This window comes from Vicugna pacos, chromosome 22 (assembly GCF_048564905.1).
Source record: "Vicugna pacos chromosome 22, VicPac4, whole genome shotgun sequence".
NCBI lineage: Eukaryota > Metazoa > Chordata > Mammalia > Artiodactyla > Camelidae > Vicugna > Vicugna pacos.
In genome coordinates, this window is record NC_133008.1 from 31,193,660 (window position 1) to 31,220,307 (window position 26,648).

The 26,648-nt window shown below is 58.9% G+C and overlaps 2 protein-coding genes across 2 annotated transcripts in view; one reads left to right on the forward strand and one right to left on the reverse strand.

Moving 5' to 3' along the window:
• The first annotated feature begins 1,372 nt into the window (after positions 1-1,372).
• On the forward strand, positions 1,373-2,648 carry TIMM13 (translocase of inner mitochondrial membrane 13). The gene is made up of 3 exons (XM_006206418.4): positions 1,373-1,570; positions 1,667-1,735; positions 1,911-2,648. Exons 1-3 carry the CDS (start codon positions 1,451-1,453, stop codon positions 2,007-2,009), a joined length of 288 nt encoding a protein of 95 aa, XP_006206480.1. The 5' UTR covers positions 1,373-1,450; the 3' UTR covers positions 2,010-2,648.
• Positions 2,649-9,455: 6,807 nt separating this feature from the next.
• Positions 9,456-26,648, reverse strand: part of TMPRSS9 (transmembrane serine protease 9) — a 48,269-nt gene continuing 31,076 nt past the window's right edge. Inside the window, exons 9-19 of the mRNA XM_072948037.1 lie at positions 23,334-23,608; positions 21,618-21,754; positions 20,686-21,004; positions 19,853-20,024; positions 19,157-19,428; positions 18,274-18,410; positions 15,807-16,191; positions 12,425-12,596; positions 11,424-11,689; positions 11,204-11,340; positions 9,456-10,731 (exon numbers count right to left, since the gene is read on the reverse strand). Coding sequence (XP_072804138.1) covers positions 10,570-10,731; positions 11,204-11,340; positions 11,424-11,689; positions 12,425-12,596; positions 15,807-16,191; positions 18,274-18,410; positions 19,157-19,428; positions 19,853-20,024; positions 20,686-21,004; positions 21,618-21,754; positions 23,334-23,608 — 2,434 coding nt within the window. The 3' untranslated portion in view covers positions 9,456-10,569. The remainder of the gene's footprint in view (positions 10,732-11,203; positions 11,341-11,423; positions 11,690-12,424; positions 12,597-15,806; positions 16,192-18,273; positions 18,411-19,156; positions 19,429-19,852; positions 20,025-20,685; positions 21,005-21,617; positions 21,755-23,333; positions 23,609-26,648) is intronic.

Here is a 26,648-nt window from a genome sequence, read left to right on the forward strand (position 1 = left end):
AGTGAACAGTAAGGATCTGGAGCGCGTGATGAGGTGCTGAGAGGGTGGGTCTAGGTGGCCCTCAGGCACGTGGAAGCTCTGCCCTAGTCTCAGCCACATCCTCTAGGTATTTTGGGAATCTCGGGATCAAAGCTGTGTCCTGGAAGTTTGGGTCTGTGAGTTGCTGATGCAATTTTGCAGGCTTGGCTTGTGGACAGGAAGGAAGAGGGCACCCCCCCACCCCCACCCCAGCAGGCCCAGAGCTGCCCGGGTGTCTGCAGAGCCCACAGGCAGGGGGGTTGTTCCCAGAAGCTGATTTCTTCCTTGCCTCAAGGCCAGTTCTAGGTCTCACCCCTTGCAGTTAACTGCCTGGCTAAGGTGGAGACTCCAAGTGGACCAGGCAGGGGCTGGGATGCCCTTGGCTGGTGTGGGGAGGGGGTTCCAGTTGTGGCTGGAGGTTGGTATGAGTCATTGGTAACCAAGTATTTGGGAAAACAGCAGAGTCCAATATTAAAATGTCAGCCTTGGCCTGGGGAACAATTTGCATTTGTTAACAAGCAAGCTTAACTCTAATCCACTTAAAATAATGCAGACGTGAGTTTTTTTCTAAGCCCCCATCTTGTGACTGTAACACCCTCCTAGGGAAAACGCTCGGCCCAGGCCTCGGGATGGGGCCAGTGAGGCTGCCCTTGGGAGACACCCACACCTTTCCCTGGGACCTGGGCGCTCAGCTGTGCACAACAGCAAGGTTCGGACTTGGGCTGTTTTCACCCACACCCAGCAGTTCTATTTATATCAGCATAGCCGAGCTGGGACTGACATTCCTCAAGGACACTAAAGCTACTGGAAAGGTCTTAATTCCACGCCGGAAGGGGGTCACCAGCACAACATGCTAGTCGACTCGGCTTCAAGAAGCCGGCTGTCTAGACTCAGTTCACAGATCTGTTGGTGACTTTTAAGGTGCATGCCAAATGTGTGGTCTTTTACTTTCCCTGGTGATTTGTAACATACATTTTATGACTGGAAACTTTTTGTACAACACCCCAATAAACATTTTGGTTTTAAATTCTGAGTCGGTTCCCACGCCCTGGTGATGCGCTGTGAAGACCCCACCTCTAAGGCCTTGTTTTCCGCATTCTGTGCTGTCGGTCGTGTGACACTCCCCGCTCCCCCCCCCCCCCCGACTGCAATGCGCAGTGTGGATTTGCCCGCTGCCCAATACGCACGCGCGGCGGGAGCCCCTGGGGGCGAGCCTCGTCAGGCCCCTTCCTGAGTCCAGGCGAGGGGGGGCGGCTCCTCTCTGCGAGTGCGCGGCGGGCCCCGCACCGCCTTATGGGAATTGTGGTCCCGCCTTCGCTTCGCCCTTCCCCTGCCCGCCCGGACTCCATTTCCCGTGGGGCCATTGGGCGGCCGACTTCCGGCGCGGGTGCGGGTGGGCGCACGCGGCCGCGCTCCGGTTGACTGTGGAGCCATGGAGGGCGGCTTCGGCTCGGATTTCGGGGGCTCCGGCGGTGGGAAGCTGGACCCAGGGCTTATCATGGAGCAGGTGAAAGTGCAGATCGCCGTGGCCAACGCACAGGAGCTGCTGCAGGTCCGGGGCCGGGCCGCGGGTGGGGGGCGAGGGGCCGAGGGTGCCGGGGTCCGCCAGGGCCAGGCGTCGCAACTGAGGGCTCGCGTGTCCCCACAGAGGATGACGGACAAGTGCTTCCGGAAGTGCATTGGGAAGCCGGGGGGCTCCCTGGACAATTCCGAGCAGGTGAACAAACCCCGGGGGCCGGCGGGTCGCGGGCCGGACGGGCGGGGAGGCCGCTGCGCGTGCGTGGACCAAGGGCGCGGGGCGGTGGGGCCGCTGCGCGTGCGCAGTCCGCTGCCCGAGGTAGGGGGCGACGGCGGGGGTCCAGACCTGAGCCTCGCGCCCTCCCCTTCCCCAGAAGTGCATCGCCATGTGCATGGACCGCTACATGGACGCCTGGAACACCGTGTCCCGTGCCTACAACTCGCGGCTGCAGCGAGAACGAGCCAACATGTGACCGCGACCCGCCTGCAGGCCACCCCCTCACCCCTTCCCCCTCCTGTTCGCATAAATGCTGTTTGTGAGGCGGGGGCCAGCCTGTGCGTACTGCCTGCCACAAGTTTCCGAGGACGAGACTGGTGCCGGTACAGTCGGGACTCTGCCCGTCCCTCCCCTCCGCGCACACCTGCCAGCGAGTGTAGTCTGGGTCGGGGGCCCTGGAACTTAAAGTACTGGCTCCTCCGGCATCGCCCCAGGTGCGCCTGATACCGAGTTAAGTCCTGTGGACTCTGCCCGGACCCTGGCCTGGTAGGGGAGGGTTCTTTTCCCGTTGGGGTTCGAGTAGGTGATAAATGATAATGAGGCTGAGGTTAACAGCATAAATTTTACTCAGTGACCAAAGCTTGGAGAAGAAGGAACTAAGTTCACCAATCAACTTCTCGTCCACTTGGCGAGAGGGATTTTATTTTAAAGACCAGAGGGTGGGGGGTGAGGCTAGGATCCGCTGGCGTATACATTAGTCTACGGGTAAAGAGCCGGGCTTTTTCCGACGGAGGGGGTTGCCACCCCATTTTTATCTTTTTTGGTCCGTATCTGGTCCTGGCTGCCCGTGGGTGTGTCATTTAATGTTCTGACGTAGTAAAGTCATACAGTGAGACTCGGGGTCTGTCAGAGGTCAGATTGGTCGCCGTCTTAGTTCCGGCTGGTGTTGGTGCGTGTGTGTGTGTGCGCGCGCGTGTAGCTTTGTTTCGTGTCTCTGGATTGTTTGGCTTAAAGACGTGTGTATTCCTGCTGAAGGTCCGGTGGGGTCGGCAGGTCGTGAGCAAGGACACTCCTGCTAACGGTGCAAGTTGATGAGTTTTGAGCAAAGACCTGGAGCATCTCTGGCAACAAAGCCCCCTCCTTCCTCGTTACTGCTGCTTGTCCTTGGAGGGCACTGAGGGGCGCGGGTCTCTATCCTGAGGCTGCTTCCTGCTGAGCCTGGGTGTGGTGTTCCCTTAGACTAGAGGAGCAGAACTGCTCCCTAATTAGCCTGAAAGAATCCTGTCTCCAGGCTGCAGCCCGAGGCACTTGTACCCTAGTGTTAGTGTCACCTGCAGTTTGATGGCTTCACGCCCAGTACTAACGACGTTGACAAAGCAGTGAAGGAGGCAAGGCCCGAAGATGACCAGGAGGAAATAACAGTGACCGAGAAATGGAAGTAACCAGGTTAAACGGGGAGGCGCTGTGTGACTCTGTTCCAGACGGAGCTTGGATCGGGACCTTGAGTGTGAACACCTGCGTGACCACTGAGCTTGCTCGTACGTCTCTTTCGTGTTTATTTCCACCTGACCAGAGGTGTTGATGTACGTGCGGGTCTTGTTAGTAACTGCGCCTACCTCCCCGCTCAGCCAAGAGATGGTCCACGAGTCCAGAGGAGTACGGAGTCCTTGTGAGGCATGCTGTGGATCTCTGGATACTTACTCAAGGGCGTGAGGTTTTTGTGGAGTGGTTTCATGATAGGTGAAAACCCCCCGGGGGCCACCAGTCCAGGAGCAGTCCCCACTCCTGCCCAGTTGGGTTGTAGTGCCTTTTTGTCTCGGGGCTGGGTGATAGTATGACTGGTTATGCCTAGTTCCTGAGAACTTAGCCGGCTTGGCATGCACTGTGCGCAAAATGGGTTTTACCTAAGGAGGGTGAGGCTAGAGTCCGTCCCAGAGAAGGGAGGGAAGAGTTGGGGTGGTTCTGATGGGGCAGTTCGTTCACTCTCAGGCCACAGAGGAACAGGTGTGAGGGGTGGGGTGCCTGCCTGGTGCACTTCTGAGAAGCTGAACCACCTCCGTAGGTAGCCAGCCCAAAACAGGGTGTCCTTGCAGTGTGGGGAGAGAGGCCCACCTGCATAGCGGGGGTCCCTGGGGGATTCTTGACTAGTGGCTTTTCCCCCAGCCCTAGGAGGGCCAGGCTGCCGGCATCCCTCCCCTCCCCACTGAGCACGTTTCCTGTGTGGTCCCTGTATGTATTCAACCAGTTGGTCCAGAGGGCACCAAGGGGTGAGATTTCCCTCGGAGTCAATCCCAGGGGCGCGTAAATCGTGGGGCAATGGAAGAGGCATTGATCAGAGTCCAGAGCAGCCCCAGGTGTTACTGCAGGTTCCTCCCATTGGTTGGGGTGTGGTGGGGGCAGTGGCAGCAAGACTGGTCAGAGTGGTGGCACTGGGAAGTGAGCGCTTTGTGTTCCTTGCAGATGTTAACGTGAGGAGTCAGGTACGGGCAGGGAAGCTGCGTTAGGGACGCGGTGTGAACTTCAGGAGGGGCAGGTGTAGCAGACCCGCCAGCCAAGGTGAGAGTGAGGTGGTTGTTCTCAGGGTAAAATGTAGCAGCCGTAATCCATAGATGTCACTTGAGGGTTGGGGTGACAGATCTGGCACTGGGACAGGTTTTGTCCAGGGGCTGTAATTTACTAGTTCATTGAGTCGCCGTTCTGCGTGGACGGTTGTCAGAGAGAGAAGAAAGAATAGACAATGATGGCCACTCATCCTGCTCCCAGGATTAATGTCCTCGGCGTCCAGCAGGGGCAGAGATGTTTGCCAGGGGAGGGGGTTGGCAGAACAGCAGAAGCCAAGTGCGGCCAACCACTGCGCCTGTCCCCCACGTGACTCTCCTGCTGGTAGGTTTGTCCTTTGAAAAGTAACCTGAAGCTTGACAGGTTCCAGGTGTGCTGAGGGGGAGGCCCAGCGGCTTTCCTGTTGTCTCCACTTGGGTGAGGTGAACCCACGGGGCATGCCTTGTGGTTCTAGGGCAGAATGAGCGGTCGGGATCGCTGGTTAAGGTCCTGGGTCTCCCTGGTCCTGTGGATTTCCAGCCTTCCATGTTCTCAAACCCAGTCCCCAGGGGAGAGAGGACGTAAAACCGTGTCAGGAGGGGAAGGCGGTTCTGGAGTCCCACACGCTTGTAAGGCTTTGACTGTTTCCCTTATCCGTAGGTGTCTTTCAGTCGGTCCCCACCCCTGAGGTTGGCCGAGCAGCTGGTCCTGTAGGGGTGGGTCTCCTGTGCGTGAGCGCGCGTGGACTCAGCCTGCGCTTTCCTGTGGGGGCTCTCCACGTTCTCCAGGTGCTGTGGGGAGAAGGGGACCAGGGTTGATGAGGGTCTTGACGTAGTTTGAGTTTATGTTGAGGGTTTGATGTGTTCTTTTTGCTTTCCTGAGGGTTGTGGTCTCCACACGGCATGCACACCCCGTTAACTCCTAGGGCTCTAGGAACTCCCTCAGTAACTTGGGAAACAAAGCTGGGCCGTTGTCACTCTGGATGGACTTGGGGAGCCCAGACTGAAGGATTAATTCCGTGAGCGGGGCCTCAGAGACCTCCGAGACAGTCTCGGTTCGGGTGGGGATGCCTCCATCCAGCAGGAGAAGCTGTCAGTCAAAACCTGCAAATATCTAACCTTTCTTTGTGCCCAGGGCATTACCGTAAAGTCAGCTTGCCCGTGTTGACCTGGATATGTGCCTCTGTGCTGGGTAGGGTCACTCCCTTGACCTTGAGTGTTGGGGTTACTCTGGGGGCAGATAGGGCACGCTTCACCCACCTGTTAAGGAGACTCCAGAAATTGGGGGTAGTCATGGACAGGTGGGGCCTTGACACGGGCCTGCTGCCTGCGACGGGTGCTCCGGGAGCTTCCCGGAGGGCCTGGAGCGCGCTGGCTGGCAGGAGGGCCTGCGGCCCACGACCGCCGACCATCCACCCTGGGTGTTCTGGGCTTCCCCTTCAGGGCTGTATATGGGGGGGTAGGAGTTAGGGCCTGGGGGGCTGGTAGGAGCATCTGAAGTCTGCCCGCCCTCAGCTGCTTGCTTAGCTGCCGAGTCCCCCCTGTTGTTCACTGTTACTATTTCTGCTTCTCCCTTCTGGTGGCGTCTGCAGGGAGTAACCTCCTTTGCCAGGAGCATAACCTCCAGCAGCCACATAACTCCCCACCCCTGTTCTTCACCTCTTTACTCCCTGAGGCCAGCAGTCCCCTCGCCTCCAGATGGCCCTGTGGGCATGGAGGGCTGAGGAGGCATATTTAGAGTCAGCCGGATCCTGACCGCTTTCCTTCCCCGGTCCTAGTGCTCTGATGAGGGCAGTTAACGCGACCTTCTGGGCAGGGCCACCCCCATGTGGGTGGTGGGATCCATCTGTGAGCCGGTCTAGCTCCAGGGGAGCTCTGGGGCAGGCCTGCTGGGGTCACGGGGACGTCACCGACAGGTGTTAGGAGCTCGGCCTGGACGTGGAGGGCTCGGCCAGGGGTAACAGGTCTGCTCTCTTCTCGTCATGGGGGGCGGAGGGGGGCTCCAGGTGGTCAGGGGCTGCCCGAAGCTGATTGTGAGCCTCCTTGAGGAGCTGAGAGGTGGCAGCTGCAGCCGTGCGTATGGGCCCCCTTTAGCGCTTGGTTCAGTTGTTCAGAAAAATAGGCCACAGCCTGAGTCGGAGGCCGCAGTCTTGTGAGAGCCCCGGGGCGGGTCCTCCTGCCTCCTGTGCCCGTGGATGGAAGGGGCGGCTCGGGTCCGGGGAGGCGAACGCGGGCTCTCATGAGCTGGCCCTTCGGTTCCCTGAACACCGGTTGCTGTCGGGGGTCCACGCGAAAGGGTCAAGGTCCTTCCCTCTTAACTTCACACGAAGGCTCAGCACTTAGAGTCGGGGAACCACGCGTGCAGAGCCTGGCATCCCCGGGAAAGCCCGCAGCCGGCGTCGCACACGAGGGGGGCCCCGGCGGGCTGGCCCCGCCTCTCCCCGCAGACCGCGCTGGCCCTTTCTGCAAGGGGCCTGAGTGTCCTGCCCGCGGGAGGGAGGTCTGCGCTTTTCCTCTGGAACAGTCTTTCTGTCTCAGCCAGATGGTTTAAGACATGTGATGGCTGGAAGCTCTTAGATGGGGCGGGGACTGGACTGCCATCCGCATCTTGGGGAATCCTCAGCTAAACCTTCCAGAAGGATGGGGGAGGTTTTAAATCCCTGGGGCAGTCATCCAGCGCAGGTGTTTTCTCGCTGTCTTACCCTGCCACTCAAAGGTGAACGTGAATTGAGACTCTGGGGCCAGGGGCACGTGGGTGAGGGTCTTGTAAATCCACCCCTGAGTTACCAGGTCCCCTCAGGGCTTTGGGTGGGAAGCAAGGCAGGAGGGATGGGCCCCAGGGTGTGAATCTCCTCAGTAGCTTCATTCATGGCCCAAAGGCCCTGAACTGGCCAGCGCTTCCCACTTGGCTCCTTTCCTGCAGAGCAGGAGTGTTGAGGGGGTCGGGGGGTCTCAAGAGCCCTGGCTTGAGCGGCCTTTCTATTCTAGGGTCAGTGCCCGCCGGGGTTTCCTTGCTCAGGGTCTTGTTTGTTGTCAGGGTGCTTGTGGCCTAGTCACAGCTGGGCTAGACTGGTGGTGCCCGCCCCAGTCCTGCCCACGGTGGCGTCGTGGGCCCACGCGGACGCTGACGGACTGACCCCTCGTGGTTATTGGGGCTGTTCCTCTAGGGCTGCGGGGTGGAAGGGGCTCTCGAGTGTCCTGGTGGTCAGGTGTCTGGCTCGGAGGTCAGTGGTAGCTCCCAAGTTGTATAACTTCTCTTCCTGGGCATTCGGGACTCGTAAGACAGTGAGATGACACTTTGGCTTCCAAGTCGCACTCAAGGGACTCCAGAAAACCGCTCTCCTGGGGCTTCCTCCCAGTCCCTGTATCTTAGGACATTCTGCCGTGCGTGGAGTGTTCCAAGACCGAGGAGGTGGTCGACCTTCTCACCCCTGTGGTTAAAGTCAGCCGAGGCTCCTCGGGGGTAATTTCCAGGGCGCTCTGAGGAGCCCCTGGGCCCTCCAGTCCTCCTCTTCCATGTGTGTGACCAGTGAGGATGGCCGGGGCACAGCAGTCCACTTAGCTTCCTCCCAGACGTCTGGGGCGTCCCCCTTCCAGTGGCCCTGCTGCATGCAGTGTTCACACTGATGGCTCTGAGCCCCTCTCCACTGTGGGTGTGGTCTCTGAATCCTGGGGACACTCATCGATGTTGCAGGGCCCCCTCGGGGAGAGTGGGGGCACCGTCGTCCCTCAGCATCGGTGACCCTGAATCACTAAAGCCAGAACATGGCAGTTCATCCCCTCATGTCTCCTACTTTGCCTCCACCTCCAGACTCTGCTGATCGGGCACCCAAAGTGCTGCCCCTCTGAAGTCAGGGCCTACACGTTCCCAGACCCAGTCTGGGGCTGTAGGAGCTGCTGGCCCAGGTGGGAGCGCTCAGCGGTCCCCAGAGATAGGGTGGAGGGGCGGGGGAGTAGGGGTCCTCCAACCAGGTATATCGCCTGAGAGACTCTGTGGCAGTCAGGGAGGCTTGTTCACAGGGGGCTCTGCCCCGTTACAGGTGGTCAGCAGGGAGGCCGAAGGCCCACGTGGTGTGTGTCCTGCTCTCTGTGCTCAGCTGCGAGGATCCAGGGACTTTGGGTGACTTGGGGGTCCTCTTCTTTCCCTGGCCAGGCAAAGTGATGTTCCTGAAGTCGGTTTGTGTCTCAGCGGAGGGACCCCTAGGGAGTGGTGATGGAGCGGAGTAGGGGAGACTGGCGTGTACCCTGGCCTGCTGTGGCAGGTTAGGGTGAGACAGGCCCGCGCAAAAGATGAGCCCTAGGGGTGGGGGTGTGCAGGGCCGGGCCCGGGAGCATCTCTGTGCCTGCCCACACGGACAGCAGGGGCCCGGCGCTTGTCCAGTCTGGTCCGTGACCGACTCGCCCTGTCACGGGAGTCGTGGTGGCACGCCCTTAAAGTGCCTGACCGGTGGCCACGGCTGCAGCAGGTGTCTCCAAGAGCATCAGGACAGACAGATGGAACAAAGACGGGAGCTTCGCTTGGTGTCAAGAACAGGGACGAGGGCGTGCGTCATGCACGTGAAGCGGGTGTTCTTGCCACGGTGGCCGCCAGACGGCTGCCCGTCCAGTGCCTGCAGGGAACCGGTCCAACCAGAGGCTTGTCACCTTCTCCGACCAGGGGATTGGCTCAGGTTAGACAACCAGCCGCCCTCTAGACAGAGGTCTGGCTCCACCCAGATGGCCAGGACCCTGTCCCTTAAGCAGCCAACCTTGGCTTTATTGCTGGAGCGGGTTCGGCGCCCGTGTCGGTGTCCCCAGGCACTCCCGTGGTCCGCAGCGGGCGCCCTTGCTGTAGGTGTGCGAGGGGCGGTTCTCGGCCTGGGGGCGCCCCACCTGATCCTTGGCTGCTTTCAGGTCTCAGGCTGAATTTAGTGGCCCTTGCTGGCCTGGAGCTCGAGAGTTGGGGCAGCTGCCCAGTGACTTAGCAGGCGTCGTTGGCCCTGAGTCAGCGCGTAAGCCCTGAGCTACTGGACAGGAGGAGCTCCACTCTGGGCCCCAAAATTTGTTACCAAATTAAGTCTGTGGACCCTGCCAGGGCCCCAGCTGGGCCGAGGCTCCGCCTGCGCTGGGGAGGGTTCTGTCTCCATTCAGGTTTGAGTAGGCAAATGACAAAGCCAGAGCTGAGATGGACATGGCACAAGCTTTATTCGGTGGCCAAAGAATGAGGTGAAACTAAGTTCACAGGTCAGCTGCTCGCCCACCTGGCCGGGGGATTCAGTTTTAAAGAATGAAAGCGAGGCGGGAGTAGTGAGGCTCGTGATGGGGAGGGCTGCCCTGGTCTGCTGGGAGGGCGGGGCTTCCCCAGGGGGCTGCCGTCCCCTTCTCATCCTGGCTTGGTCCTCCGTGTCTCGTCCTGCCCCCACCCCCCACCCCTAGTGCGTCATTGACGTTCTAATGTCCTGAGGTCCGCGTACAGGGATTTGGGGTTGGGCTGGAGGTCCGATTGGCCGTCATCTTGGTCCCAGCTGGTTCCAGCTGGTCTTTCTCTCCTTCCGTGTGTAGATCTGTTCCTTATCTCTGGACCCTTTAACTTAGATTTATGTTCACGACTGCTAAAGGTGGAGGGGTTGGCAGGTCGTGAGCAAGGATGTTCCTGACAGTGGGGTTGATGGGTTTTGAGCAAGCACCTGGAACAGCTCTGGTGACACACTCAGGTCGGTCACCGTCATGCCCTGGACATAGAATCCAGGTTTGGATCTGGGGGTGGGGCATAGCCAGACCTCTTGTGAACTGTGACATCCTGGGGACGAATTGCTGAGGGAGGTGGAAGGAACCCTGCACACCTTCCCTGTGGAGGCCTCGGTGGGAGAAAGGTGCCCTGTGGACTTGGGTCCCCGGCCCAGACTGAGCCTCAGTGACCCCCCCCCCCATTCAGCTCCTGGGTTCCCAGAGGCAGGGATGTGTCATTCACATAAAAGGGAGCCTTGAAGACAAGGCTGTTCGGAGGCTCCTGGGAGGCTATCTCCCTGGAAGGCCTCTCCCCTCCCTGCATCCTTCAGCCTCTGGGCCCCGTGTGCAGGGCGGGCAGTGGTCGTTGCTGTGACACGGAGGTGCTCAGCCAGCAGGCTCCAGGCGAGGGGCTGTGTTTATTAGAACAAAATATGCAGCTAACCTGCACCCCAGTTACCCACAGTCCCTCCATTCCCGCCCACCACCCGGGCTCCCCTCCCCTGGCAGGTGGCTGGCTGGTTCCTGCCTCCTTCACATCACTGTTCCCCGGCCCCAGCAGCCACCTGGTGGTCACTCTTGGATATTCTGCCCGATCCAGCCTCTCACTGCAGCCACCCGGGTGTAGACGCCTGGGAACTGGGGCCGCCCACAGCCGTAACCCCAGCTGGTGACCCCAGTTAGCACCCACCGGCCAGAGGACTCCCTGCAGGCCAGGGGTCCCCCAGCATCACCCTGAGGGGAAGAGAGGAAAGGCACTCAGAACAGATCAGTCCCTCCCCGCCAGTAGCCATGAGGGGTGTGGGGCTGGCCTGGTGTGCACGCCCTGGGTCACTGGCCACTGGGAATGGTGCCTGGGCTCCTGTGACCCCAGGGAGGAGCGCCTCACTTTTGTTATCTGGGAAATGGGTGCAGTGTTCACCTGGCTGGCAGACGTTGGTGGACCCCCGCCCCATGGTATCAGGGCACAATGGGGCCTCACAGGACAGCCACTGCCCCGCTTGCTGCTGAGTCTCCAGCCAGGGGAAGGATGAGGGGCTTGGAACCTGGCTTATGAGGGATGTCCAGTAATTGGCTGTGCAGTGGGAACTCCAAGGCCCAAAAGGTGCCCAGCTTAGTGTGTTTGAGAAGGTGCTCTGGAGGCTGGGGGCTCTGAGCAGAGAGCTGGGGCCCGGGGAGCCTGGTTTCAGTAGCACAGTGCGCTCACCAAGCAGCTGTCCACGCCGCCCTGCGGGAAGCCGGCGCACAGCATGCGACTGCTGATCTGCACTGGGTAGAAGCGGCGGCAGGTCTGCTCACTGAGGAGGCGCACGGCCGCCTTCTGCAGCTGCCACGCCATGGAGCCTGCAGGCAAGACGGGCTGGGGGGGGTCCTTCCTGACGCCCTGGGATCCCCAGCCCTGAGGATAGAGGGTGCGCTGCACCTACCTCCCTCGCGCATGGAGCCCCAGCCAGTGATGACACAGCGCGCTCCGTTGGGGGGCCGGGGCCCCGGCTCAGGCAGGCAGATGGGCCGCACCAGGCGGCCGTGGCGCACAGGCCCTGCCAGCTCGAGCAGTGCCACGTCGTAGTCGAGCGTGTACAGGTTGTAGAAGGGGTGCCTGTGGATGCGCGCCACGCGCTCCAGCTGCCCGCCGGCACCACTCAGGAACGGCGTGCCCAGGAAGGCCGCCCACTGCCTGGGGTCCCCGTAGCTGTAGGATGTGCGGGGCCGGAGTCAGTCAGACACCCACGCCCCAAACCTCACCCGCCCACCCACGGCTCCCTGGCACCCTGCCCTGCGGGGTGCCGTGTCCCTGGCCTCACTTGTGCCCCACCCCCAACCCCAGCAGCCATCTGGGGCCCTCGGGCCGGGCACGTGGCCTCTGGGCTGGGTGGCTCCATTCTAGAAAGGCGTGGAGGATGAGGGGGACCCACACCCAGATGCGCCCAACAGGCCACCAAGCACCGAGGTGACACCATAAGCCGTCTTCATTTCTGCCTCACATTAGGGCTCTGGTGGCCCCAGGACCCCTTCCCACCTGCCCGCCCACTCGGCCCTCGGCTCTGCAAGGTGCCTCCTTAGCTGGGTGTCTCGGTGGAGCGCAGGGCCCCTTGCCTGGTCACACTGCTTGCACCCTGCACTGGGTGGGCCGGGGTTAGCAGTGTCCCACAGTCCCGGAGACCTTGATGTCACCTTCAGGCTGCCATGTTTGCTGGGGAGCTGGGGGAGACTGGACTGGCCCCTCAGCCCTATGGCCAGGCTCTAGGTGGGTGGGGGAGGAGCTGCACGGAGGAGGGGACAGCCTGGGGACTCCCTGGGGCAGTGGGTGCTGGTGTCCAGAGAAGGCATTCTGGGCAAAATGCGGAGGGGCCACACCCTGAGTTTTCGGGCTACAGTTCGGTCCGGGTGAACCACGGACCAGGGTGTTGGGGTGCATGGGACTCACACATCGAAGCAGTGCGCTGCCGACAGCAGCCACTTCTCAGCCACCAGCACGGCCCCACAGCGGTGCTCCCGCCGCCGCAGCCACAGGCTCACCTGCCACGGCCACTCCCCACGGCCTGCAGCACTGCCACCCACGATCCTGGTCAGTGTGGCCGCCGGCGCCAGGCCGCAGTCTGCAGGGGGAGGGGTGGCTGGGCAGTGGGTGGTGGACCACGCCGCCTCCACGCAGCCCACCCGACACTGCTGCACAGGAGGAGCCGGGAGTGGAGTGGGGGCCTCACCTCGGGGAAATGCCTCACGAAGGGACACTGGGCCTGGTGCTTGGTCCTACAAATGAGCTTCCTCTGGGCTTGTCTCAACTTGTGAAATGCATTTAAGTTTGTTGCCTGTAACCTCAGGGCCACACCTCCCCAGCTGGGGGCCAGGCCAGCAGCCCCACCCATCCGCACTCCTCCAGTTCCTTGCTGTCCCAGGGCTTCTGCACACCCCAGCTGCTCCAGAGGAGGCCCTGGCCAGGCCTCACCCACTCGCGTACTGGCTGGTTTTCCTGGAGGCCCTCCCTGGTGCTCTTCACGTGGGTCCTGTGTGACCCGTGTCCTCAGGGTATTCCCTCCAGCCGTCTCATGCACACGCACCCAGCACACGGTGCGCCCTCAGAACACGAGTAGGAAGAACAAATGGGTGGGTTCAGGGGTGCGCAGGTACATGTCTGACAGTTCCCACGGTATTTTCCAGCCGGAGTCAGTGCCCCTTCCCCAGCCTGTCTCCCACCAGCCAGCTGTCCTCCCTGCCCTCCTGTCCCTGCTGCAGCAAATACAGAAGCTGGCAAGGGACAGAAGGGCGCAGCTTCCTCACCTGGAAGGAGAGGGGGACACAGGGCCACCTGCCTTGTTCCCTGCCAGCCCTGTGCCTCGACCCTCCTGACCCCATCAGGACCTTGCCCAGGACCAGGAGGCCGGGAGAACCTGCCCGAAGCTACAGCCCCTCTCGGAATGCTGCCCTGACACTGAGCAGTATGTGCCATTCCAGGCACCTTCCTCCACCTCTTGGCTGCCAGGTTAAGAACTGCAGCTGTTGGAAAAGTAAGAATCACGAAGCTGAACGCAATACTGAAGGCAAGGACGAAGCTGGAGGCACAGCCCTCCCAGACGTCAGCCAGCGCTGCAGAGCTGCAGTCACCAGGACAGCAAGGTAGTGTCGCAAAAACAGGCCTGCATCGACGGACCAGGACACAGAACCAGAGGTAGACCCACACCACAGGCAGCTAGTTTTCGACAAAGGAGGCAAGAATGTACAGCGGAGAAGACAGTCTCTTCAGCAGGTGCTGACAGGAAAGCTGGAGCCGCATGTAAATCAGTAAAGGCAGAACATGCGCTCACACTGCGCACAAAAATAAACGCACAACTGTGAAAAAAAAAGACTTCAATATAAGACGAGACAGGCTGGACCTCCTAGTTCTGTGCCAGTCGTAGCGGCGTTCTGGGGCAGTCCTCCCGGGCAGTCGAAATGACAGCAGGGGACAGACAGACCCACAAGTGGGAGCTAATTAAACTGAAGGGGTTTTTTCCACAGCAAAGGAAACCATAAAACAAAAGACGACATACAGACTGGGAGGAAATGTTTGCAAACGATGTGACTGACAAGGGCTTAATTTCCAAAATACACAAACAGCTCATACAGCTCAACAGCAACAAAAAGCAAACAGCCCAATCAAAAATAGGCAGAAGACCTACACAGACATCTCTCCGGGGGAGGGTGCAGCTCAGTGGTAGCGGGCGCGCTCAACACGCACGAGATCCTGGGCCCAGTCCCCAGCACCTCCATTAAAAACACGCAGATCAAGCCTCATTACCTCCCCTCCCTTAACAAAAACAAATTAAAAAGCAAGCACCCAAAGGCAACTAGTTGGCCAACAAGCACATGAAAAGATGCTCAACATCACTAATTATAAGAAATGCAAATCAAAAGTACAGTGAGGTATCACCTCCCACCAATCAGAATGGCCATCATTAAGAGTCCACAAACGATAAATGCTGCAGAGGGTGTAGGGGGAAAGGAACCCTCCTACACTGTTGTTGAGAGTGTAAATTGGTGCAGAGGTCACAGGAAACAGGATGTTCCTTAAAAAGCTAAAAATAGTGTATGATCCAGCAGTCCCACTCCTGGGCACACGTCCAGAGAAAATTCCCATTCAGAAAGACACGAGCACCCCAGTGTTCACAGCAGCCAAGACGTGGCGACAGCCTAAATGTCCACTGACAGATGACTGGGTAAAGAAGAAGCGGAATATACACCCAATGGAATACTACTCAGCCATAAAAAAGAATGAAACATTTTTAAATGAATTAACACCATTTGCAGCAACGAGGACGGACCTAGAGATCATCATACTAAGTGAAGTGAGTCAGACAAATACATCACCTGTATGTGGAATCTAAAAGTAATATAAATGAACCTACTGACCGAACAAACATTGGCAGAGAACAAACTTAAGGTTACCCAAGGGGAATGGGGGTGGAGGAAGGGATAAACTAGGAGTTGGGGATTACCAGGTACAAACTACTATGCATAAGATAGATAAGGAAGAAGGAAGGCTCCTACTGCACAGCACAGGGAACTGTACTTAATATCTTGTAATAACCTATAATGAGAAAGAATATGAAAGAAATATATGCATATAACTGAGTCACTATGCTGTGTACCAGAAATTAACACAACACTGTAAGTCAACTATACTCAGTTAAAAAAAAAAAAAAAAACCCAGGCCGGGTCAGACCCAGGTACAGCCAGCTACAGAGTTAAAGGGAAGCGGTATCTCTCCCAGGGAACCCGTCCGCTGGGACCCCACGTGCCCTGGTGCCCCTGAAGTTTCCCCCTAAAACAGGCACAGTGGGTTGGGGGGTGAGGCCATGCACTCGACAGTGTGCGTCTGCTCTGTCAGGGCCTTGTCCTGCCGTCCAGCCCATGATGGGCTGGCTTGTGTCCCCTCCAGAATTCGCAAGTTGAAGCCCTGAGCCCTAGGACCCTCAGAATGTGGCTGTATTTGAAGACGGGTCCTTAAAGAGGTGTACTGAGGTAAAGTGACGTATTAGGGTGGTCCATGACCCCATAGGCCTGGGGTCATTACAGGGAGATCAGGACACAGACACACTGGGAGGGGTGACCACCCGAGGACGCAGGGGGGAGACTGCTGTCCCTCCGCCCCGCAGAGAGGCCTCAGAGGGAACCAGCCCTGCTGACACCTGGCCCTCCGACTCCCAGCCTCCAGAACCGGGAGAAAGCAAGCGCCTGCTGCTGAAGCCCCCCGGGCCACAGGGTGCGGTGCCGGCAGCCCTTGCAGCCTGACCCCCGCCACCGCTCGCACCCCTCCATTTCTCCAGTACCTGGGAGCTGGGGGCCCACGGTGGCCTCTAGGGCATGTGGAAGTGGTGTCTGTCCCCTGGTAGCTGTGGTCAGGGCGGTGGCAGTCCTGTTGGCAGGTTGGCTGGTGGCCTGGGGAGTGGGTGTGCTGGCCACGACCCCCGGGACTGTGAGGCCAGCTGTGGCCCTGCTGGTGGGGCTGCTGGAGGGCATCCTCGCGGTGGGCGGCGGGGATGTGGGGAGGGGCTGGAAGGCCATGGTGTCCAGGATCCAGCCCTTCAGCCTGGTGATTCGCGTGTACACGCCCGGTTTTCTGGCCTGGGCGCAGCCGATGCCCCAGCTCACGATCCCCGCCAAGTAAAACACGCCAGGGGTCTCCTCACAGGCCAGGGGCCCCCCAGAGTCACCCTGGAGAGGAAGGCCAGAGGGCCGGCTGAGCATCCCGTCTCTGCAGAGGGCACTGTCGGCTCCCCCATGTGCCCGTGGGTGCGGGAGGCCCGCTGGCCACGCAGGGGGACCCGCGTGGGGCCTCAGCAGGCTGGGCTCCCGGCACCCAGCCCAGCTGGGGGGCCGTGTGCGACCCTGAGAAGTCACTTCTCTCTGAGCCTTGACTGTTCTTACTTTTGTGCTGGAAACACAACAAAACAAAGAGCCAGAAAACCCTAACGAAAAAGCAGCCCTCAGGGATGTCCCCGCCACCAGGAACTAACCGCTGCTCCTTCCCTCTTTTCTTTTTAAATAACCGAAGGGCGGTTGGTTTACAACATTGCAGCAGTTCCTGGTGCACAGCCTAGTGATTCAGTTGTGCAGATGCATGCTCTCCTTCGTGTCCTCTTCCGTTAGAGGTTGTCACAAGGCAGTGAGCCTAGCGCCCTGCGCTGTAGAGCAGGCCCGTGGTGCTCATCCGCTGCGCTTGTGGCGGTGTGTATTCGTTAACTCCAGACTCTCAGTTTCCCCCCTCCCCCCCTTTCCCCTTTGGTGACCACAAGTTTGTTTTCTCTGTCTGTGAGTCTGCTTCTGTTTTGTCAATAGGTTCATTTGTGTCATATTTTAGATTCCTTAAAAAAACTAGGAACAGACTTACCATGTGATCCAGCAATCCCCCTCCTGGGCACAGATCCAGAAAAGGGGAAAGCCGTAAATCAGAAAGACACATGCACCCCAGTGTCCACAGCAGCACTACTTACAACAGCCAAGACATGGAAGCAGCCTGAATGTCTATGGACAGATGACTGGGTGGAAGATATGTGGTCTGTATACACAATGGAATACTACTCAGTCATAAAAAAGAATAAAATAATGCCATTTGCAGCAACATGGATGGACCTAGAGATAGTCATATTAAATCAGTCAGATAGAGAAAGACAATTATCCTATGATATCAGTTATGTGTGGAATCTAAAAAAAATTACACAAATGAACTTATTGACAAAATAAACAGACTCAGGGACATAGAAAATAAACTTGTGGTTGCCACAGGGGAAACGGGGGGATGGAGAGGGACAAATTAGGAGTTTGGGATTTGCAGATGCACAGTACTGTATATAAAATTAACCACAAGGACCTGCTGTATAGCACAGGGAACTATATTAAATACCCTGTAATAAATTATAATGGAAAAAGAATCTGAAAAAGAATATATATTTGCATATATAATTGTACTTTGCTGTACACCAGAAATTAACACATTGTAAATCAACTATACTTCAATAAAAAAAATTTAAGAATCATGATGTTTGCTGTAGGTTTCCATTATGTAGCTTTCACAGGGTTTGAAATTTTTTTAATTTAATTACAAAGGGCTGTGAAAAATTATCAGAGGCTTTTTTCTGTGGCTTTGAAGATGACCCAGTTTCCCCACTTCAGTCTGCTAATGTAATGAGCAGCGTTGGTGGAATTCTCCTGTGTGGAGCCAACCTCTCTATGTGACCAGCTCACCTTGGTTGTGATGCATGTTCTTTTTACTACACTTCTGGGCTGAATTTGCTCAGATTTTAATAAGGGGTTTTGCACCTGTGCTGCTAGGGAGCGTGCCTGTGAATGTCTTTGTTTCTTCGGCTTCGATAGTGTAGTTCAACTGGCGTCTCTTTGTGATCTGCAGCTGACTTTCCCCTTCAATGGCTCGGCCACATGTCAAGCATGACAGGGTCATGTGTGTGTGCTAGTGTAGGTCCCAGCGTCTGAGAGCAGAGACGACAGCTTTTGGCATCAGTGTGCGAGTGTGCGCATGCGTGTGCGTCTGTAGACCTGCCACGTACTTTGAGGCTGCCACCCATCTGTTCGGAGACACTGCTCTCTCTGCATCGTACCTTTGAGGACACCTGGGTGGTCTCCAGGTTTCCCCCACTCCGACTCCGCTGCACTGAAAACCCCTTTCCCTACCTTTGCGTGACCATCCAGTGCGAGGAGCCTGGGCCCGCGTGAGTGGGATTGCCGTGCAGCAGGGTGCAGGCACTCGGGGAGCTCCCCGGGCCCCTCCTGCGCCCTCACCTGGCAGGAGTCGACCCTGCCCTCCAGGAAGCCGGCACAGATCATCCTGTCGGTGAGCGAGAAGTTGTAGAGGGCGCTGCACGCCTTCTGGTCTATGATGCCCACGGACGCCCACTGGAGGATGTCCGGCTTGGTGGCTGCCAGGAAAAGGAGACCCCCCATCCCCGAGGCCACTTACAGAGGGTCACTGTGCAGTGCCCAGCTTGGCTCTGACAGCAACCCCAGAGGGAGGTGCCACCCCCGTCCCACAGGTGATGAGACAGAGCTCATCCTCGTGGGGAAGCGTCTAAAGTCATGTTGGGGGGAGGGTGTAGCTCAGTGGCGACGCGCGCGCTTAGCACGCACGACGTTCTGGGTTCAGTCCTCAGTACCTCCACTGAAAAACGTATGTAAGTAAATAAGTCTAATTGCTCCCCCCCAAAAAAATAGAAAAAAGAAAATAATTAAAGAAAAAAATTTAGAAGTAGTCATACAGCGAGCAGGAGATGGGCCCCAGAGGCCCAGCTCGGAGTCCGCGGGCGCCTCCCCTGGCCCCAGCAGACTCCCCAGCACCTCGGGTGACCTGCAGGGGGCGCCCCGGGGCTTCCAAGGAAGCCTTAGCTCTCGGGCCTCTGAAGGGTCTAACACAAGGGTCCCCAAGCCTTTCCTGTGAAGGTCCACAGAATAAATACATTCTGCTATATGGGACAGACGGCCTCTGTGGGGACCGCCCAGCGCTGCTTTCGTGGCGGGAAAGCTGCCACGGGGCCACCTGTAAGTGACCCGCAGGGCTGGGGGCCAACGAAGCCTTATTTATGAGAGGCGGCCGCAGGGGACCACGGGCCGGAGTTTGCGACCCTGAAGTCGTGGGAGGTGGGCGGTGAGCGGGGGGGCGGGGGCTCACCATTTCCCTCCTGCGTGTTACCCCATCCAGAGATGATGCACTTCCGGCCCACGGGGAACTTCTGGATGGCCAGGGGGAGGCAGACGGGCTGCACGTGCTTGTTGAAGACCAGGGGCCGGGCCAGCTCCAGCACGGCCACATCGAAGTCCAGGATGCTGGGGTTGTACTGGGGGTGCAGCACTGCCCGCTTGAGCCCCACCTTCACGGGGCTCCCGCCGATGCCCGAGAGGGATGTGGTGCCCAGATGGGCCCGCACCAGCTCCACCTTCGTGCTACCAAGAAGGGCTGCTCAGACACCCCGCCGCCCCTCTGCCGTCCCCCGGGCACCAGAGGACCAGGGGCCTCCTTTGTCTGGGACAAGAGGGAGCTGGCCCAGAGGCACGAGGGGCCCCATGGGCGATGACCACAGGTCAGTGCCGCCTGCCTTTGGGGCGAAGGGGAGGCGCCTGGCCCCTGTTAGGCAGCCCCTCTGTGGCCCCCTAGAGCACCCTGCTCCTCCTCCACACTGCCCCCCCTCTGCTCTCCCCATCGATGTCCAGACACACCCATGAGCCTGGGGACAAGGCGGGAAGGCCCCCCAGAACACCGATGGCCCCACGTTCAGACATTTCCCAATGTGTGGGGATTTGATGGGGGGGGTGGGACCCGGTGATAACCAGGGCGCCAGGCAGCCCTCCTGGGCTGAGGGGGCCTTACTGATTGAAGCAGTGGGCAGCTGACAGCAGCCAGCGATCCCCCACCACGGTGGCTCCGCAGAAGTGCTGGGACCCCTCCTTCAGGCTGACCTGCCAGGGCACCTCTCCGGAGGCAGCTCCAAACCCGCCCACGATCCGGGTGGGCTTCTCCAGCACCGGCCTGGCCCCGCACTCTGAGGGGATGGGGGGGAGGTTCGAGCATCTCAGCCTGCTCACTGCAGGACCCCCCTCCCCGGTTCCAGAGGGGCCTCGGAACCCCGAGCACAGCCTCCCGGCACCGGCTGGGCTGGGGAACCATCGCCCGATCATACAGACGAAGAGGTCGAAGTTGAAAGGTGCCCCAAGGTCTCAAGGGAGGTGTGTGGCCCGGCTGGGGGTGTTTAGAAGAAGGAGAAGATAAAATCAGAGAGAGCCCCGTAGCCCGCACGCCAGAGCCGCAGGCGGCTCACTGAGGTTGGGGGGCAGGTGGCTCCAAGCCGTGCAGTTCTCGGGACAGTAAAGGGGGCCAAGATGGGGCCTGGGAACCACAGAGCTGAGACAGATGTGGAACATGTGTGCTTTATGTGGGTGGTGGGCCCGGGAAAACTCCAAGTCAGCCTCTCTCCTACCCTGGCCCCACCGTCGTGGTCACCGGCCTCTGGCTGACCCTGCCAGACAGTCTGTGTACACCTCCTGCCTCAGTTCATCACACGCTAAATGCAGAGGCTGACCTTGTGCCCTGCCTGTGCGCGTGGCACCCATCTCTTGCCCACGGAGCACGTCAGAAAGCCAGCACAAATCCCCCCGCCCTGCACCTGGCGGACGCTGACTTCTGCCTGCCTCCCCAGGAAATACCTTGCAGCTCAGAAGCGGTGGCTGAGTGGAGAGGTGGGGTGCCGGGGGCCAGCGCGGGTTTGGCAGGGGTGTTGGCCACCAGGCTCTTGGGGCTGGTGGGCCAGGCAGTGCTGGGGACAGCGGGGGTGGGAGCCACCGTGGGGGCCAGAGGCTTGCTTGCCGTGGCGATGGCCTCCAGGATCCAGTCACGCAGCCTGGTCACTCGGGCGTAGACCCCTGGACGCCGGGCTTCCGCACAACCAATTCCCCAGCTCACAATGCCAGCCATGAAGAACCTGCCAGAGGGCTCCTCGCAGACCAAGGGTCCTCCCGAGTCGCCCTAGGAGGCGAAGGCACGCCCTCAGGAGGGGTCGGGGAGAGCCCTCTGTCAGTCCTGCCTCCGGCAGCTGAAAACCCAGCCCAAAGAGGCAGCGCCCCCGCCCCTCCTCGTCCCCGGAGATCTTCAATGCTGCCCCAGCGGCCGAGGCTGGCAGCACGCTGCCCTGCTGGGGCCTCCAGCGTCTCGCCGGCAGCCGCGGCTTCCTCCCGAACCTGCAGGATCTGCCCTCGCTGCCCTGTCTTCTTGTCCTCTGCCTTCCCCTCGCACCCGGCTCACCGCGACTCCCTCATCTCAAACACAAGCTTTCTATTGCTATTTCCCGGCATTTTCTCTACCTTCTGGTTCTGATGCAGCAACCTGAGGTCATGTAGCAGCCGCTCCCCACCCACCCAGCATTAGAAACCAGAGCAAAGATGCAAACTTAAAAACAAAAAGACATCCATAGCCACATGAAAACCAAGCAGAGGCAGTTTTGGTGGAGGACCAGAGACAGAACACCCCCCTCCTGGGGAGAGAGGAGCCTTGGGTGGAAGCCTGGGGGCCCTTCCCAGATGCCACGGCTGGGCCGGCAGGGCATGGTCTGGGGCCTCTGGCCTCACCCCCAGGTGCTCACCTGGCAGGAATCCACCTTCCCATCCAGATAGCCGGCGCACAGCATCCTGTCGGTGAGCGAGTGCCCGTACAGGTTGGCGCACAGGGCCTGGTCCAGCAGCTCCACGGTGGCCTTCTGCAGCGTCTCCGGCTTGACCACTGCCCAGGACGGGGAGAGACAAGCAGGGTGAGCCTTCCAGGGTCCCGGCAGCCACCCCAAGCCCAGAGGCTGAAAGGCCTCTGTTCCCTGAGCCTGAGTTTCTGCAGCCACAGGGGAGCTGCAGCCCCCAGCTCGGAAACGAGCCAGGAATAAACACTCCACAGGTGCCCACCGATAACCCTCTTGGCTTGGACAGTTGAGTGGTGTCAACGTTAACACCCCAAGACTAGGCTGCGCCCCTCCCTGCCCCACCAAACCTGCCGGAATCTTTCCTTAAACCAGCTGTAGCTCCATCCTGGCTAAACATCAAATCAGATAATGCAGCCTTCTGAGACCCTCCAGGGTGTTCGCCCCCGGTGTAATCCAAATGCCATAGCCTAGACCGCCTACCCCGGCTACCCCAGGCCTTTGCACACGCTGTTCCAGCCACCTAGAATGCTTGTCCCTGCGGAATCTGCCTGCCTTCCCCATCTCATCTCCTATTTTAAGTCGCAGCTCCCCCCCATCCCTGCCTTATTTTCCTCCATCGTGTACATCACCATCTGCCACGATCTTGCTTAACATCCACTCCCCCCTGGAACGTGCTATCCAGTCCAGTAGCCACTGGGCACACGAGGCTCCAAATGCAGATTGAAATTCACAACAATGAAATAAAATGTAAACTCAGTTCCACAGTCACCCTGGCCCGTCTCATGGGGCTGCTGGCTCCCATAGCAGATGGCACAGATGTGACCTGCGTCCACCACCAAGTGACATTTGATCAGTCGGAGCTGGTCTGGACTGAGGGCTCCATGTGGGAAGGGGTTTGGGTCTGATCTGTTTCCTGCCCCATCCCTGCTGCAGGGACGCCTGAGGTCAGCTGAGGCATCTCCATCGAGGACCCTTTCCTCGAGCTGTGCCTGCCACCAACTCATTTCTCTTGCTGTGTCCTGCGGGTCTCCTTCCCAGACTTATCACCACAAATGACAGCTGACTGTAGGCAGTTCTGTTCTCTAAAGTCCCCTGGACACTGAATTAGCACCTACTGCACCACAGCTCCTGGGGACACGGGGGCTGGGCTCCTGCCAGCCTCTGGTCACAACCCACTGGCTCATACCCTCGTGAGACGTGTGCTTCTGTTTAAAAACACCTTATCTAACATACGTTGTGTATTCAACTACACTAAGCGCCAGCCCACAGGGCTGTGACTCCCACCGGAACGAAGCTCATGCAACACGCACGCTTTCTCCCCAGAGGGCCTTCCTGTGCTTGGGACACTGACCAGTGCTTCTGCTGTACACTTGGGGCCATTAGATTTTGTGAAATCGACCATAAAAAGCACAAAAATGCAAAACAAAAACAAGTGGCAGTAAACGGACCGCGAAAGGACACCAGCTTCCAGTCTGAGCTGGCCCAGGAAGGCAGGGCGTCTCCACCTCTGAAACAACTCAAACTGCACATCAAGGAAGGGCCACAGCCCCCCCATAAATGACTGCTAGCAAGGAGGTGGATTCGCAAATACGGAATCCGCGAACGACGAGGCCGGATCGCTATGCTTTGCTTTGCTGGCCGCCTGGGCGCGGGGCGGCAGGTGCTTACGGAAGTCCTCCTTGAGGTAGCCCCAACCCGAGATCAGACACTTCTTCCCGGGCGGGAAGACGTGGGTGGCGGCCGGGAGGCACACTGGCTGCACGTGTCTGCTGAAGAGCAGGGGGCCTCGCAGCTCGAGCACTGCCACGTCGAAGTCGGCCGTGTCCGGGTCGTAGGAGGGGTGCCTGATGATCCGGGCCACGCGGGCCCGCACCGTGCTGGCCTCCGAGCCGCTGAGGAAGGTGGTGCCCGCGTAGGCCACCCACTCCGTGGGCTCCTGGAACCTGCAGGGCAGACAAACCCCACCTCAGAGGCCCCACCGAGGATGCGGCTGGAGGGTAAGGAGAGCGAGGCACCCACCCTGGGGAAAGATGTCAAGAGGGCACCCCAAACTCAGCCACTGAGACTAATAATGGTATTTTCATGCAACACTGTCGAAACTCAGAATGAATGCAAACAAATAGAAGAGTATGGTGCACAAATCATCAACATTTTAAACAAAGACAGGATCCGCAGGGTTGGGATTACGGCAAGGCGAGCGAGGCCCTGGACAAGGGCTGGCTGCCGGCGCCATCGCACAGCCGCTCCCGCTCTCAGCTGTGACGGCGTCACCGCCGGCATGCAGGAGGCTGTCCTCTGTACAAGCGTGCACGGGAGTGGTCCAGCGGGTGCCTAGCGCGCACAAGGTCCTGGCTCAACCCCCCACACCTCCATTAAAATAAATAGAAACCTAATTACCTCCCCGCTAAAAAGAATAAAAAATAAATTCAAAAAAAAGTTTTTTAATCCAAAATAGAAGATCTAAGAGTTGGAGGTGGGTGGCAGTAGAGGAAGCTCTAAACACTTTAGATACAAAACAAAACAAACCAAAAAAAGTGTGCAGGAGATTCCGAGGTGGTGGGTCATGATCTTTTCTACTTAATTCCAAATAGTTTGGCAAGAACATATACATATAAACATACGTGTGTAGGTACAGACAGACACAGATGAAGAGCCTGGGAGAGGAAGTGAAAATGGAAAAATATGGACAGCCCTTGAAATCAGACACAGGCATGCGGGTGTTCGTCATTCTATTTTCTGTCTCTTCTGTTTAAATGTTTTTATAATAAAACATTGACAGGAATGAAGTCAAAGTGGTAAAAACCAACTCCTGCTGCCCTGAGCTCTGTGACCGCTGGGCCCCAGACCACACCCCCCGAGGGAGGAGTGGGTTTCCCCCGGGAATCCCAGCAGGCCACTGGGACAGTGACCCCCGGGGCGGTTCGTGGCCGGGGGGTCCCCCGGGGGGCCCCCGTTTCCCACCGCCCCGGTCCCTCCCCTGAGGACAACCAGAAAAGCAAGGCCTGGCACAGCCAGAGGCTTCCAGAACCTCCTCCCACCTCTTGGCCAGCTCCGTTCTGATTGGCCACTCAGGTCGGTAAAGATTCTGACCACCCTCAACAGCAACAACAAACGACCCAACTCAAAAGCAGGTTAAGAGAACCCCCCCCCGAGCAGACGTTTCTTTGCAGAAGACGCACAAAAGGCCAAGCAGCACGGGAAGAGGCGCCCAGCGTCACTGGCCATCAGGGAGACGCGCATCGGGACCACAGCGAGGCACCCCTTCACCCCCAGGGGAGGGCTGACGTTAAAAGCAAACAAGCCCACGAGGTGACAACGGCTGGGGGACGGGGGACGGGGAGAGCAGCCCGCACGGGGGAGCGGAGACCCTGGGCCCCCCGCCCCCCGGACCACGTCCAGTCCCAGCCGTCTGCAGGCCCGAGCCGGGAGCGGCGCAGCACGGCGTCTGGGGGCGGGAGCAGGGGCGGCCCAGCAAACAGGCCCTGTGAGCCGCAGAACAGAGGCCGGGGGCCGGCTCCCAGGCACAGGGTCAGCTCCTCACACCGACTCGCACTCAGCCTTACCTGCTCTGCTGCTTTCTTGCCGAAAATTCTCATGTTTTTTCCGCTCACAGAAGCACTCCCCATTTGTTGTTTTGTTTATTTTGTGGGGAGGTAATTCGGTTTATTTATTTATTTAGCGGAGACACTGGGGATTGAACCCAGGCCCTCAAGCACGCTAAGCGCGCTCCACCACTGAGCTCCACCCGCCTGCAGCCCTCCTCGTTCCCGAGAGCCCCCCTGGACCCACCTGCTGGTGATCAAAGAAGGTGGATGATTTCTGGAAGCCATCAGTGATCCTGAGACAAACTGCCCCTTCTACCCTGGGAGCTGGTGCTTTCTATTTTTCACCTTCTCCCTCGAGCACAAACAATCTCTTTTAATAAAGAGCTTTGCTTGGTGGGGGTATAGTTCAACGGCGGAGCACGTGCCTAGCACGCAGGAGGTCCTGGGTTCAATCCCCAGTACCTTCAAAACAATTAATTTTGAAAAATGAAATTAAATTTTAAAAAAAAGCTTTCCTTGCCTGAGAGTCTAGGGGAAGTGTTATTTCCATGGCATTGCTGTCCAAGAACCTGGGGAGGGACTGGTACCACCACCACGATGGAGGAGACTGGACTCTAACAGAAAAGATCCGCACGAAGAAGCAACCACAGTAAGCTGGACGGAGGGCGGGCCGTGGTGGGAACCCCTGCACTGGAGGATCACTGCAGGGCAGGGCTGCTCTCACAGGAGGGAGGGTCCTGAGCCCCACGCCAGGCGCCCCGGCCCCGGGTCTGCACCAGGATGATGAGCCCCCAGAGCATTTGAGCTTGAAGACTGAGGGGCCTTCACTGCAGTGGCCCCAAGGGCTGGCGGAAGCAGAGACTTCACCCGTAAAGGGCCGCACAAAACCTCACGTGTGCCAGGCCCCAGGGCAGAAGCGGTAATTTGACAGGAGCCTGGGCCAGATCCGCCTGCTGGTCTCAGAGGGTCTCCTGGGGAGGCGGGGGGGGGGGGAGCTGTGGCTCACCCGGGATATAGGATAAACACTGGGGGCAGAAATACTGGGGGACATGCACCCCTGTGATCTGTGAGGCTGGTAGCCCATCGTAGCTCATTCGCACGGACACCTGGCCCTGCCCAGCAGGCTGCAGGTGCCAATCAAGTAACTGGGCAGGGCCACAATGCCCCCCTTATCAGCAGACAGGCTGTCAAAAGGCCAAAGCACCCACAGCTGCCCCTGGACTCCCCCAGACACGGCCCAGCCCACCAGAGGGCCGAGACCCAGCTCCACCTGCCAGGGGCAGGCCAGGTCCCTCCCACCAGGGTGGCCGTGCAAGCCGCCAGACCAGCCTCACCCCCGGGGGGCAGACACCAGACACAAGAAAGCTAGGGTCCCGCCATGCAGGCCAGAGCCTGCCCTGCGCCAGCCGGGCTCCAGCCCTGACCCCTGGCAGGTCCA

Coding starts and splice junctions, on each gene's coding strand:
- TIMM13 (XM_006206418.4), top strand. CDS start 1,451: ATGGAGGGCGGCTTCGGCTCGGATTTCGGGGGCTCCGGCGGTGGGAAG. Junction 1,571..1,666: donor ACGCACAGGAGCTGCTGCAG/GTCCGGGGCCGG, acceptor GTGTCCCCACAG/AGGATGACGGACAAGTGCTT. Junction 1,736..1,910: donor CCCTGGACAATTCCGAGCAG/GTGAACAAACCC, acceptor CCCCTTCCCCAG/AAGTGCATCGCCATGTGCAT.